The sequence below is a fragment of the Otolemur garnettii genome, unplaced genomic scaffold (genome assembly GCF_000181295.1).
Source record: "Otolemur garnettii isolate 467f Iridium unplaced genomic scaffold, OtoGar3 scaffold00058, whole genome shotgun sequence".
Taxonomy (NCBI): domain Eukaryota; kingdom Metazoa; phylum Chordata; class Mammalia; order Primates; family Galagidae; genus Otolemur; species Otolemur garnettii.
This window is the reverse complement of record NW_003852453.1, coordinates 8,080,058-8,091,636: the sequence shown is the minus strand read 5'-3', so window position 1 is coordinate 8,091,636 and position 11,579 is coordinate 8,080,058. Positions and strand designations below refer to the sequence as shown.

Genomic DNA, 11,579 nt, shown 5'->3' with positions numbered 1-11,579 from the left:
GTCTTGTTCCATGTCCAGCAGAAGAAGAATATGAGGTTTCCAAAAGTTTAGTCCAATAAAACTAGTGGGGGCTTGGGCCCAGGCTTCTTTCCAGCCCCACAGGGACTCAGCAATGCAGTATGTGAAAGTCACTGAGGTGGGGGCAGAGCAGGGTGGGAGTGCTGATGACAGGGACACAGACTGGGATCATTTATTGAGCAGTTCCCACCTGCCAGCCCTGCATGGAAGACCTCCCACTCCATCCTCCCAATAGCCTTGTAGGGAGTCACGTTCTCTCATCGCCCTCAATTTATAGGTGAGGGAACTGAAGCTTATGGAGGATCATTAACCCCATGGTCACAGGTGGTCTGGCTACAAAGCCTATGTTCTTAATCACTCATTATACTCTATGGTGGACACCAGGTTTTAAGTTCCAGCTAAAGATTGCTGTGAAACCTTTTCCCTTTCCAGGCCCTCATTTCTTCATTCATACAAGGAGGTTGGAATAGCTAGCCTTGAAGTAGCTTTCAGCTCTGGCATTTATAGGTTGGGTCACTGGGCTCGTAGTTGCTAAATGCCATTTTAGCCAAGAACTCATGAGATTGAAGGGGCAGATGGGACTCCAGAATGGCAAGCAGCAGTGTGCACACACTTGTCAGTATCTCTGGGGGCTAATGCCTCACTCAAACCTCCACCCTCTACTTAGAGGTGGTCTATGGGCCAACAGAGTTGTCACATAGTGTATAGTCTGGTGTCACACTTTGCCCTGGTTCAGACAGTGCCCTGTCTCCCACCATCTGGTGGCCTTAGAGTCACACATCTTCCCAAGCACAGCCTTCACTTGACAAGACAGGAAGTGTGAACACCTGCGATTTGTTTCAGGCTGGCTCTGGCTCACAGAGGGCTGCTAAGGGAAGCCTGGTGTCCATTCCAGATGCAGTTGGGGAGGAAATAAGCAACACTCTTGGTTTTTTCATAGGTCAGTTTGTAAACACAATTAAAGATGGGCATGGGAATGTCCTGAGAGAAGCTCTCCATTCTAGAAATCCCCTCCCCATGGATCGCCCAGGGCACTTGCATCCTCCGCCAGAACACCAAGAGGCTTACATGAAATGTGGGCTGTGGCTTCAGTTGACACACAGGGGGGATTCATATTCCTCACTCATCACGTTTCCATGTGGGGGACTTCTTAGTGTAACACTCCTGTTCCATCCTTCATTATACTCCTCCTCTGCAGGTGCACTTAAAAAGAGGAACTGGGCATACTCAGCTCCACTCATCTTGGTCTTTCTCAAGCATCAACCCTGCCTGCAGAAAGTGTAAGCTCTGCTCTGGCCAGGTGCTCAGCTAGGCAGGGCAGGCTCTACCCCTTCAGCGTGGCTGTGGGGAACTTGATATTAACATGCAATGATAGAAGCCTGTGGTGCCCACCCCCCCACAGGACAGTAGTAGTAGTAAAGTTAATGCATCTTCTGAGGTTCACAGAGGTAGGTTTTTTCTCCCCTTAGGGCCTCTGTCTATGCCAGCAGAGGTCAGGAGAGCCCTGTTCCTAGTATCAGGAAAAGGCACAGAGAGTCTTAAACAAACGTAGCCCAGGCCATCAACACCTCTGTGGCTTTGCTCACACAGTTCCTTCCCCCTTCCCCTTCCCCACCCTACCTGTTCCTGTCTTTACAGCTCAAATGTCACCATCCCCCACGGTCTTTGCTGATCCTTGCTGTTTAAAGAACTTGCTCCCTCCACTAATGTAGCGTCTCACACTTTCTGACCACGACACACGGTAAGAACTTCCTTCTTTGTCAAGACAAACTATTTATAAACGTAGAGTGCTGCAAGAAACAGTTTATTTTTCTACGTGTCGTGTACTCATTAGATGGCCTATTTCATTTTTTAAAATTGTGATGACACACTAAATTGATTTAATGATATTTTAAAAAACCTACAGTTTGTATTTCTACTAAAGTATATAACCTGACTACTGGTTGTGAAATTACCTACTATGTAAAGTTAAGTTAACAAGAAAGTGAAATATATAAAAGCTTGTATAGTTCATGACACTGGTGTTTATTTAAAGGAAGACACACATACATTTGTCTGGATAGAGACCCGAATAACTAGTGACATTGATTGACCTGCCACCTACCTGTAATACATATAAGCAATTAAAGAGGGAATCTGCCTTATTTATTCTTGCATCACTAATACTATCATCAAGTCTGGTATATAATAGGTGTCAAAAAATGCTTAATAATTTTTGACTGAATTCAAAAAAGCCCTTAGTGAAGCTCTGTAAACTTATTTACCCACCCACCCTTCAATCCTTCAATAAACATTTACCGAAGACCTATTATGTGCTAGGCATCCAGATGATAGTGGTCCTAGTGTGGTTTTGCTTGACCACAGAATTCCTCCCAGCCCTCATCTGTGTTTTTTGAGTCCTAGGGAAGACACTGTGTTCCCAGTAGGAAGATGAGAAGTTCCAATTCTAGTTCTTGACAGATTTTAGCCCCATTGGCTGCTTGTCCCTTGCCACCATCTTTTCTCTTAATGGCATGACCAAGAACTCTAGTAGTATCAGAAAGAACCCTGTTGCACCCCTCTTTCCAAAATCAGCTGCTTAATGAAGCTTCTCCCAGATCCATGCCTACCTGATTATGGTAAACTATTGCCTTGTGACCTCCAAGGAACTCAGACCTGTGTGTAGTTCTCTGCCACATGGACTCTGGGCTTTACTACAAGACTTGTTAAGGATCATTGGGACAATAGCAAGCATGATGCAGGCAGAGACTGGAAGAGCAACTTGCACAATGGGGCTTGTCTACTTGGAACATGCTCTTTGAACTCGGCTACCATTCTGTGAGAAGCCCAAGCAACATAGAAAGGCACCAAGGTGCTCTGGTGGGCAGCTCCAAATTATATCCCAGCCAGCACCACCTTCCATGTAGGGTGTTCCAGCCCAGTCAAGACCCCAAATACGTAGCCTTGGGAATATCACCTGGAGCAGAAGAGCCACTCTGCTGATCCCAGTCAATCCACAGAATCTTGAGAGATAATAAAATGGTTGCTATTTTAAGTCCCTACGTTTGGGGGTGGTTTGTTGCATAGCCATGCTAATTAAAAGGCTAGAAAGAGCATTTCCCAGCTACGTCCTCTTTAGTAGTAATGCCCTACAATTCATGGGTATCCAGCCCTTTTTTTTTTCTCTGCTGCACATTGGAAGAATAGAGTTTTCTTAGGCTACACATTAAATACACAAATACTAAAAAAGCTAATTAGCAAAAAAAAAAACAAAACCCATGCATATTTTTTGTGATATCTTATACAGTAGATAAGCAAAAAAAGTCTTCACAAAAGCAGGATGTGCCCCATGAGCCGCAGGCTGGCACCTCTGCTACATCTGTGGGTCCTCAGGCTAGTAAGGGCCCTCAAGTTGTTATTCCTATAATGTTCCTCAGGCTAAAAACGAACATGAGCCATTTCCTGAGTCTACCCCACCCCTAAGAGGCTGACTACAGTGTCACTCACAGTCAGAATACCAACTCCAAACTGCTGTCATTGGTGACCTAATTCTGTGCTCTTCTCTCCACAATACCTAGACCCTTGGGGCCCTCAGCATGTAGTGGGAGGAAGCCCAAAGCCCAGCATGCATCTGGTTATCTTCTAGATTCAAGTACTCTTACTCAAAAATTTAGAGGGGGGGTGATTTATTGATTTTATAATAAAGCAAATTTAATATTTGAAAGAAATTTTAGGTCAGAATTCAAGATTTATAACAGACATGTCAGTGAGTGGTTGCTTTAGGCTTTGTCAAAGGCTTTGGGGGGATTCCCAGTTCCTGGCCTCTGCTACTGGGGGAAGTTTTGGCAGGGGCGTACAGGGAAGTCTGATCTGTGTCCCCTCACCCTCCTGTGGCTTGGGAAGGGGAAAGGATTTGTCCAAGTCAGTGACAGAGCTGGGGCTTGAACACAAGCCCTGCACTTCCAGTTCCACCTTTTCTTTTCACCAACTACATGAAAAATACTAGAAAAATACCTTTTGTCAAGGCCAGCCTCCCAACTGAAAGAGAAACAAGGAGAGATTACCTTTCCCGATGTCTTCACTCCTTTCCAGAGGCTAAAGTACAAGACGATGATGACAACCATCAGACAGAGCAGCAGCTGCCACTGGGGAAGGCCGATGTCGTGAATCCCATTGCTCTCATGGAGATGCAGGACACCACGCCTGCCCAGAGGAGAGGGGAGGGGACCAGGGAAGACAGCGTCAGGGAGGATGGCTGAGGTCATGGTCTCTGGCTGGTCCCCACAAGTGCAGTGATGGAGACAAGACCCAGTCACTCTCCCCCAATGCTGGAGTTCTGGCCACTGCCATGCATCATGTGGGCCTGCCCTGCCCTGCCCAGCCAGGGCCTGTGCCCAGGACTGCTCTGCCCAGGCAAGGCAAATCATCCGAGGAGATTTCAAGCTCAAAGCTACTTTTAAAAGACCAAAATTAGGCCAGGCTTGGTGGCTCATGCCTCTAATCCCAGTACTTTGGAAGGCTGAGGCAGGAGGATTGCTTGAGGCCAGGAGTTTGAGACTAGCCTGGGCAACATAGCTAGATCCTGTCTCTACAAAGAATTTTAAAATTAGCCAGGCATGGTGTTTCATGCCTATAGTCTAGTCCCAGCCAACTGGGAGGTTAAGGTGAGAGGATCATTTGAGTCCAGGAGTTCAAGGTTGCAGTGAGCTTAGTTTGCACAAATGCACTCCAACCTAGACAACAGAGTGAGATCTTGTCTCAAAACAAAAAAAAAAAGGAAAAGAAAAAATATCTCTTAAGCATTTACTGCACATCTGGCCCTGAAGTATAAATAGGGAACGTCCTTGAGAGCTCACATTCTTGGGGGTTGGAATTTTGCTCCCCAAAAGATATTTGGCAATGTCTGAGGTGCTTTTTAATTGTCATGACTTGTAGGGGTGTAGTGCTACCGGTGTCTAGAGGATAGAGACCACGTGCTGATAACCACCCTACAATGCACAGGACAGTCTCCAATAATAAAAAAAGTTATCCTGTCCACAATACCCATTTTGCTAAAGTAGAGAATCCCTGGTCTAGAGTCTGAAACATAAGTAAACAGTTCTCGTACTGGAGAATACCTACTAAAGCGAAAGATAGGCATTGCAGGTATTTGGCTGTAGAAGTTTGTAGGTATGTTCATGTTATGTTCTAGAATGTTCGTGGAGTAATTACCCATAACCTGAAACTGCAAAATACCCTCAAACATCCATCAACAATAGGGGGTGGCAAACTGCCCAACATCCTTAGAATCCCAGTTCCAATGCCACCTGCCCCAGGAGAACCCCTGGTCACCCCCAGTAGTGACCCTTCAATCTTTTCAGTGCCTGTGACGCCTGGCTCATTAGCCAGCAGATGCTGCTCCTGTGACATCTGGGCTGATGGTAGAGAAGGCTTCCCAGGGATGAGATGGATTGACCATTCCTGGGCCCCAGTGCCCAGCCCAGGACCAGCGGTTGGACCTGCTAGCTCTAGATTATTGGATTAGGAACCAGCCTTTTTTTGCTAAATCTGATAATCTATCTTCTGTAGAAAATGAGATCCTAGGACCACCCCAAGGAGAACTAAAAAAGAAAGTGGGCTATTCTCCCACACACTCTCACTTCTCCTCCCACTATTGCAGCAAATTCCTAACCCTTTCCTCCTGTTCTTTCACACTGCCAGAACAGCCATACCCTTCCCCATGTGGAAACTTCACTTGCCCATGTCTCATTCTAGGACAGTTGCTCTCAGGAGGGAATCCATTTAGAAGGCAGCCGACTAGTAAATTTATACTAAAGTGTTACAGGCAAACAGTAGCTTCATATATTGTCCTTCCCTGTGGAGGGACTTTAATCCAAAGCACATATTGTTGACAACTTTTTATACATATTCCTGCAATAGATAAGATAGTTGATCACCTGTCTGTCAGAGGCTAGAAACAGTCTGAGCTGGGAGTGATGAGGAAGACAGGGCAAGAACCCAGGCTTGCAAGTGGGCCCAAGTCTGAAGACTCATTGAGCTTATCTCTGGGTAGAAACTAAGAAAGACTGGAAGCTACCACTGACGCTGTTTCATTCATTTATCCATCCACCCATCCATCCATCCATCCATCCAAACACATGTCTATTATTGGCAAGAATATAAAGGGAGGAAAAAAATATAAAGGGAAAAAATGTGGCCCAGAAATTGCCCAGGCTCTGGGGTCAGACGTACCTGGGCTCCCATCCTGCCTCCAGATCCTGTGTGACCTGAATGGTATCACTGATTCTACAAACTCCTTCTGGATCTCTGCTCCCAGCCAGACAGTGTGTCAGAGGCTGGTGACATGGCTGTGACCATGCCGGTGATGGCTCCAGCCCCCTGGAGCTCACAAGCAAGGGGACAATTGCTAGTGTAAGAGTGCCTCATCTCTGAGCCTTTTTGCTCTTCTCTCTCTTATGAGGATGAAGTTATAGAATGTGAGACTCTGAACCTGGGAAACACCCAGCAAATGGTAATCGAAGCTCAATATGATCAAGTCTCCAAGAGCAGCAGGTGTCGGCAAGGAAGTGTCCAGAAAACTCAGCGAGGGGGTCAGCTGGGCGAGCCCCACTGCGTAGATGCTAAGTGCTTTCTCTGCTGTCCCGGGGGTGGGATAACTGGGGGAGTAGACAGAACGTGCACAGGTGGGGTAGAGGGAAGCTAGGGAGAGGGGATATGGGCGTGTGTGGATGGATGAGCAGAGCCGTGTGGGTGATCGAGGCCCACAGAGACCCATGCTTCTTCCCCAGGCAGCCCCATCCCTGCAGCTCCCAGCCCGGCTATTGAGGCCTTAAACTATAACCCTGCCTCGTCTTCCCCAGGGAATCGGCGGCCATATGTGGCCCCCCCTAATCCTACTCTTGGTCTGCTCCCCAGACCCCCACCCTCTCTGCCCATCTCAGACAAGACACACTTCCTGCCCTCCAGGACTATTGTGGCTGTGCCCCAACCCTGGTCTCTCTGTCTCCTGGTGACCACCTTCATCATTTCTGCGTGTCTGCACAGCGATCTACCCAAACCTCTGTTCTGACCTTGCCGTTCTCCAGCCTCTGCATCCTCAGAGGTTCCTCACCACCTGGGGCCACTGTTCTCACCAGGGGCAATTTTGCCACCTGCCTCTTAAGGACATTTGGCAACATCTGGAGACATTTTTAGCTGTTACATCTGGAGGGGAGCAGGGATGCTGCTGGTATCTAGAGGGTAGAGGCCAGCGCTGCCACTAAACATTCCAAATGCACTAGCCGGTGCCCACTCCTCACCCCTTGGCACAGAATTAGCCAACCCAGAATGCCAGAAGCATCAAAGCTAAAATCCTGCCCAGAGGGTAGAAACACGAGCCTTTCAAAATCTAAGACCTTCCACAGTCCATCCCATGCCAAGTTCATCCTTGCCTCCAGAACCCTGCAGGAAGCCAGTTGTCATTCCCCCAGTCACAGGGTGACCACATGGGCTTTGGGACCTTCTGTTCCTTCAGCCAAGAAAACACTTTCCAACCCCATTCGTCTTCTTAGAAAGCTTCTCCTCATCCTGCTAATCCTAACTCAAAATGATCCCCTGACTTATATCCCTCTCCTCTGCTGAAGGAGACGGAGAGAGAAGCAGAGGGAGAGGGAGGGAGAGAGAGAGAAAGAAAGAGAGAGAGAGGAAGGGAAGGGGAAAAAAAGGAAGGGGAGGGAGGAGCAGAGAGGGTGGCAAGGCCTGGGTACATCTAAAAAGATACAGAAACAAGGTCAGGTACCAACCCCACCTGCTGCTTAATTCTACTTCTTCTCATAGATTTATGAGCTAAGTATTGAATGGTGAATAGGCTGATTTTACTATTAAAATCATTATTTTAGAAAGGCACCGAACCAACTGTGCTAGCCCTGAAAGTGGCTGAAATGCCTCTAGTGCCCGATCAGATGGCCAACAGGCCCCCTAACAGGCTCAGCTGACCCCATATTCAGGGGTTCAGGGTTGCCGGGGCTGTCCTTTCCTCAGTGAGAAGAGCTGGACTGCTGTGCTTATTCCCAAGAAAAGGAATGAGAAATCATCCCCTTCTCCCCAGCAGGCCCACGCCTTGGGGGTTAGAACAAGTAACTCGGGTTCGCTTGAGTTTTCCAGCAGTTTAATAAGAATGAATCATTGTGAAGTGTACCGTCCAGGCTTTCCAAAGTCTACGGGCCAAAAAGGCTCAGTTTCACACTTGACATTTAAACACAGACGGTTGGTATCAGGGTGGAGGGGGACTTCTGCTCCTCACCAGAAACTGGCATGGGGTGACGTCTTCGCTTGCCAGGCACATGTCCACCAGAGGTGCCCTTTTACAGACAGAGTCACAGAGCTTTAGAGTTTCTCAAGCTGTGAGGCTGCTTGGCTTCAGGCCTGGGGAGAATAGCACGTTTGTTCCCTTAAACAACACGCTCCGTCCATCAGCTTAAATGAGTACAAGATGGTAACAAATTTGGCCAAGAGGTTTGGGAGAAAGAGAAAAAATTATCTAATCTCCTTAGGGCTGGCACTGGGAGTGTCATTTACTGGGTCCCCAGACTGAGTTGGGGTAACTGTTTTAAAGCAGAAACATTTTAGACAAAAGGGCTACTACATACCATAAAAAAAAAAAAAAGAATCCAAAGGCAGCCCACGACTTAATGCTGCGAGGTGAGAAATGGACACAGAAGAAGGACCTCCATCTGTCTGCAGAGGCCCCTGAGAACCCCCCCACTGGAGACTGTAGCAGGACACAGGAGGAGAGAGTCTTGAATCAGGTAACCTGGGTTCAGATCCCAGCTCTGCCAGTTACCTAAAACCTAAGAAGCCTCCACTTTCCTCTCTGTAAAATGGTCAGCATTTCTGCTCCACAACATGAAAAGATTAAAGGAGATTTAAAAGTGAAGAGATACTCAGTGCTTGGCTCATGGTAGCCATGAAGGTTTGCAGGGAGGGGCAGAGAGGGGACTGCTAGAATAAGGCCTGCATTCTATTCTATCCCTAGACCCTCTCAGTCTTGTACACAAGAATGTCATCTACCAAATTCTGTTCACAGCTGGGCCTGGAAGAAATTTGGGGCTGTAATTAAGGTAAGCGGGGTCGCCAAACCCATCTCCCCTCTTCCTCCTGCTGGGGCAGACATGTTGGTCATTAAGACATCAGAAGAGAAATCAAATACTAACTAGATTGGAGATGAAGCTGTTCTTTTCCATCTTAATTTGTAAGAACAAGGGTTGCCAAGAGCAAAAGGAAAATTATGATTTTTCTCCATGAGAGGGTAAGAGGGTACGTGCACCCAATTACATGTGTCAATGGCCCTCTGTCCCCTCCAAACCACACCCCCCAAATAGGAAGGCCTAAAACCTCTGGCCTTGGGGGTCTCTACCAGCTCTGGGATTAGCCCAAACCATGCTCCTAGGGAGGAAAGTGAAGGTGGCCCTAGATTTTCATGGCACAAGACTAAAGATGTCAGTCTGACTCAAGCAGCAACTTTGTTCTGAGACAGGAAAGTGCAGTGGCTAAAACAGAAGCTCTCAAAATTGGCTGGATATTAGAATTGCCCTGTTAATGAAAATCTCTGCACCTGGCTGCACCTAGACAAACAATGTAAGAATTTCTGGTCGTGGGCTCTAGGCATCAGTGTGTGTGAAATCTTTCCGGGAGATTCCAATGTGTAGCCAAGGTTTAGAGCCACTGAGCTAGGAGCTTGGAGCCAGACTGCCTGGGGCCAGACCTTCTTTAAAGGCCACTTCTAAACCGATGATCTTGGACAAGTCACTGCTTTGTGCCTATTTTCTCATTCATAAAATAATAATTTTAGACCCCCAGGGAGAGGATTAAAAGGTAGTATTGAAAAGGCACTTTGCACAATGGCAGGGACACAATCTAAGCTGGGTAAATGTGAGTTGTGCCTATACTGATATTTCCGAAGGATAATAGTCATGGAAAATGGCTAGTGTCCAATATAACACTAAGTTTTATGGTGCAGGCTCTGGGGTGTCCCTACCAGGCAAGGCAGGGGTCAAAATGAGGAGAGTTAGGCTCCTGGAATGCAAAATGTACCCAGGGGCTTACTCTCAGGGTCTTGCCCGTGAAAAGTGTAGCAGACCATACAGCTGATGGGAGGAGAAGTGAGAGTTAGGCTCGGAACGCTCTGTGATTAGAAGGAACACTGGTAACATCTTGGTAATACGAAGCCTGGGTGATAAGGGCATGGGGAAGGGATTCAGCTCTCCAGAACACGAGAGGGCGCAAGACGAGATCATCAGAGGTTGGCAGTCTCTGCACCTGTGTGTGGTGCAAGCAGTCACAGGATCACGTCTATAAGAAGCTGCAAAAGAGGGCGGCTCCTGTGGCTCAAAGGAGTAGGGTCCTGGCACCATATGCTGGAGGTGGCGGGTTCAAACCCAGCCCTGGCCAAAAACTGCCAAAAAAGAAAGAAGCTGCAGGAGAAGGCAGTCAGGGAGCGTGCAGGCTATTCTCTCACGGACTTGCTAACTCTGACTCTCACTTCTCCTGCTCGCAGGGCCTTGCTATTCTTTCTTCCTTTTTTTTTTTTTAATTAAATCATAGCTATGTACATTAATACAGTCATGGGGTACAGTGTGCTGTTTTCATATACAATTTGAAATATTTTCATCAAACTGGTTAACATAGCCTTCATGGCATTTTCTATATACTCTCTTACTAAGACTGTTTCTCTCCCTCGAAGACTGTTTCTCTCTCTCTCTCCCTTCTGCTAAGGCTAACAGCCCTCAGGCACCGAAGGGTAATGGTTTCTGAGCAAGATAGCACAGCATTCAGGTCCGGATAATAGATAAGCTGGGCCCAAGACCTGGCCAGTCTCAGGCCCGACAAGTGGCGACCCAGATGGGACAGTGGACAGCCGCTGATAGAAAGGTGCCTGATTCTACATAGTACTAGTTGCCTAGTTGTGGGTTTTGTTCTCTCATCTGTGCAATGAGGATAAGAGTTACAGAAACCTCATTAGTTCGGTGCGAGGCTTAGCCTGAGATAATATGTACGAGGAAGTTGGCAGAAAGCCCCATACGCAGAGTGAGCAGGCAGCTGTTCGTGTGACAGTGAAGAAGACAGGGACACTGCTGGTACTTACAGCAGGTGCTCGCTTTAACTAGCAGTGTCTCAGCTACTTTTAGGGTCTGCAGAGGTAGCTGAGAATTGATGACAATTATGAACCTTCTCCCAGAACATTTCTCAAACACAGGATTTTGCCCGTGCCTGCTGGAAGTCCACGGAATCACATAAGCAGCAGGTGGATGCAGCTATGGGACTCTGCACACCTGTTCTGTGATGGTCTATTGAGGTTAGTTTTGGGGCCTAGAGAACACTGACTCCTCTAAGCCCCAGGAGGTACAGACTTTCCAAAGGTCATTTTTAACCAACCTCAATCTCCTTGACCCCACTACACCAAGGTGCAGGGATGGACATGGTCCCACCCTGCATCTCCAGATAGTCAGGACTCATTTCCAGATCCTCGGCTCAGGGAATCCAGAGCTGAAGGAGAGTAACCGGAAAGTTTTGCTGTTTGTGAGTTTGTCTTTTCTCGCACCCTA

The 11,579-nt window shown here is 47.5% G+C and overlaps 1 protein-coding gene across 1 annotated transcript in view; it reads right to left on the bottom strand.

The window, feature by feature from the left end:
- Positions 1-11,579, bottom strand: part of SLC6A2 (solute carrier family 6 member 2) — a 42,834-nt gene that overhangs the window by 12,599 nt on the left and 18,656 nt on the right. The window contains exon 5 of the mRNA XM_003792547.1: positions 4,062-4,200. Within this exon, the coding sequence (XP_003792595.1) occupies positions 4,062-4,200 (139 nt within the window). The remainder of the gene's footprint in view (positions 1-4,061; positions 4,201-11,579) is intronic.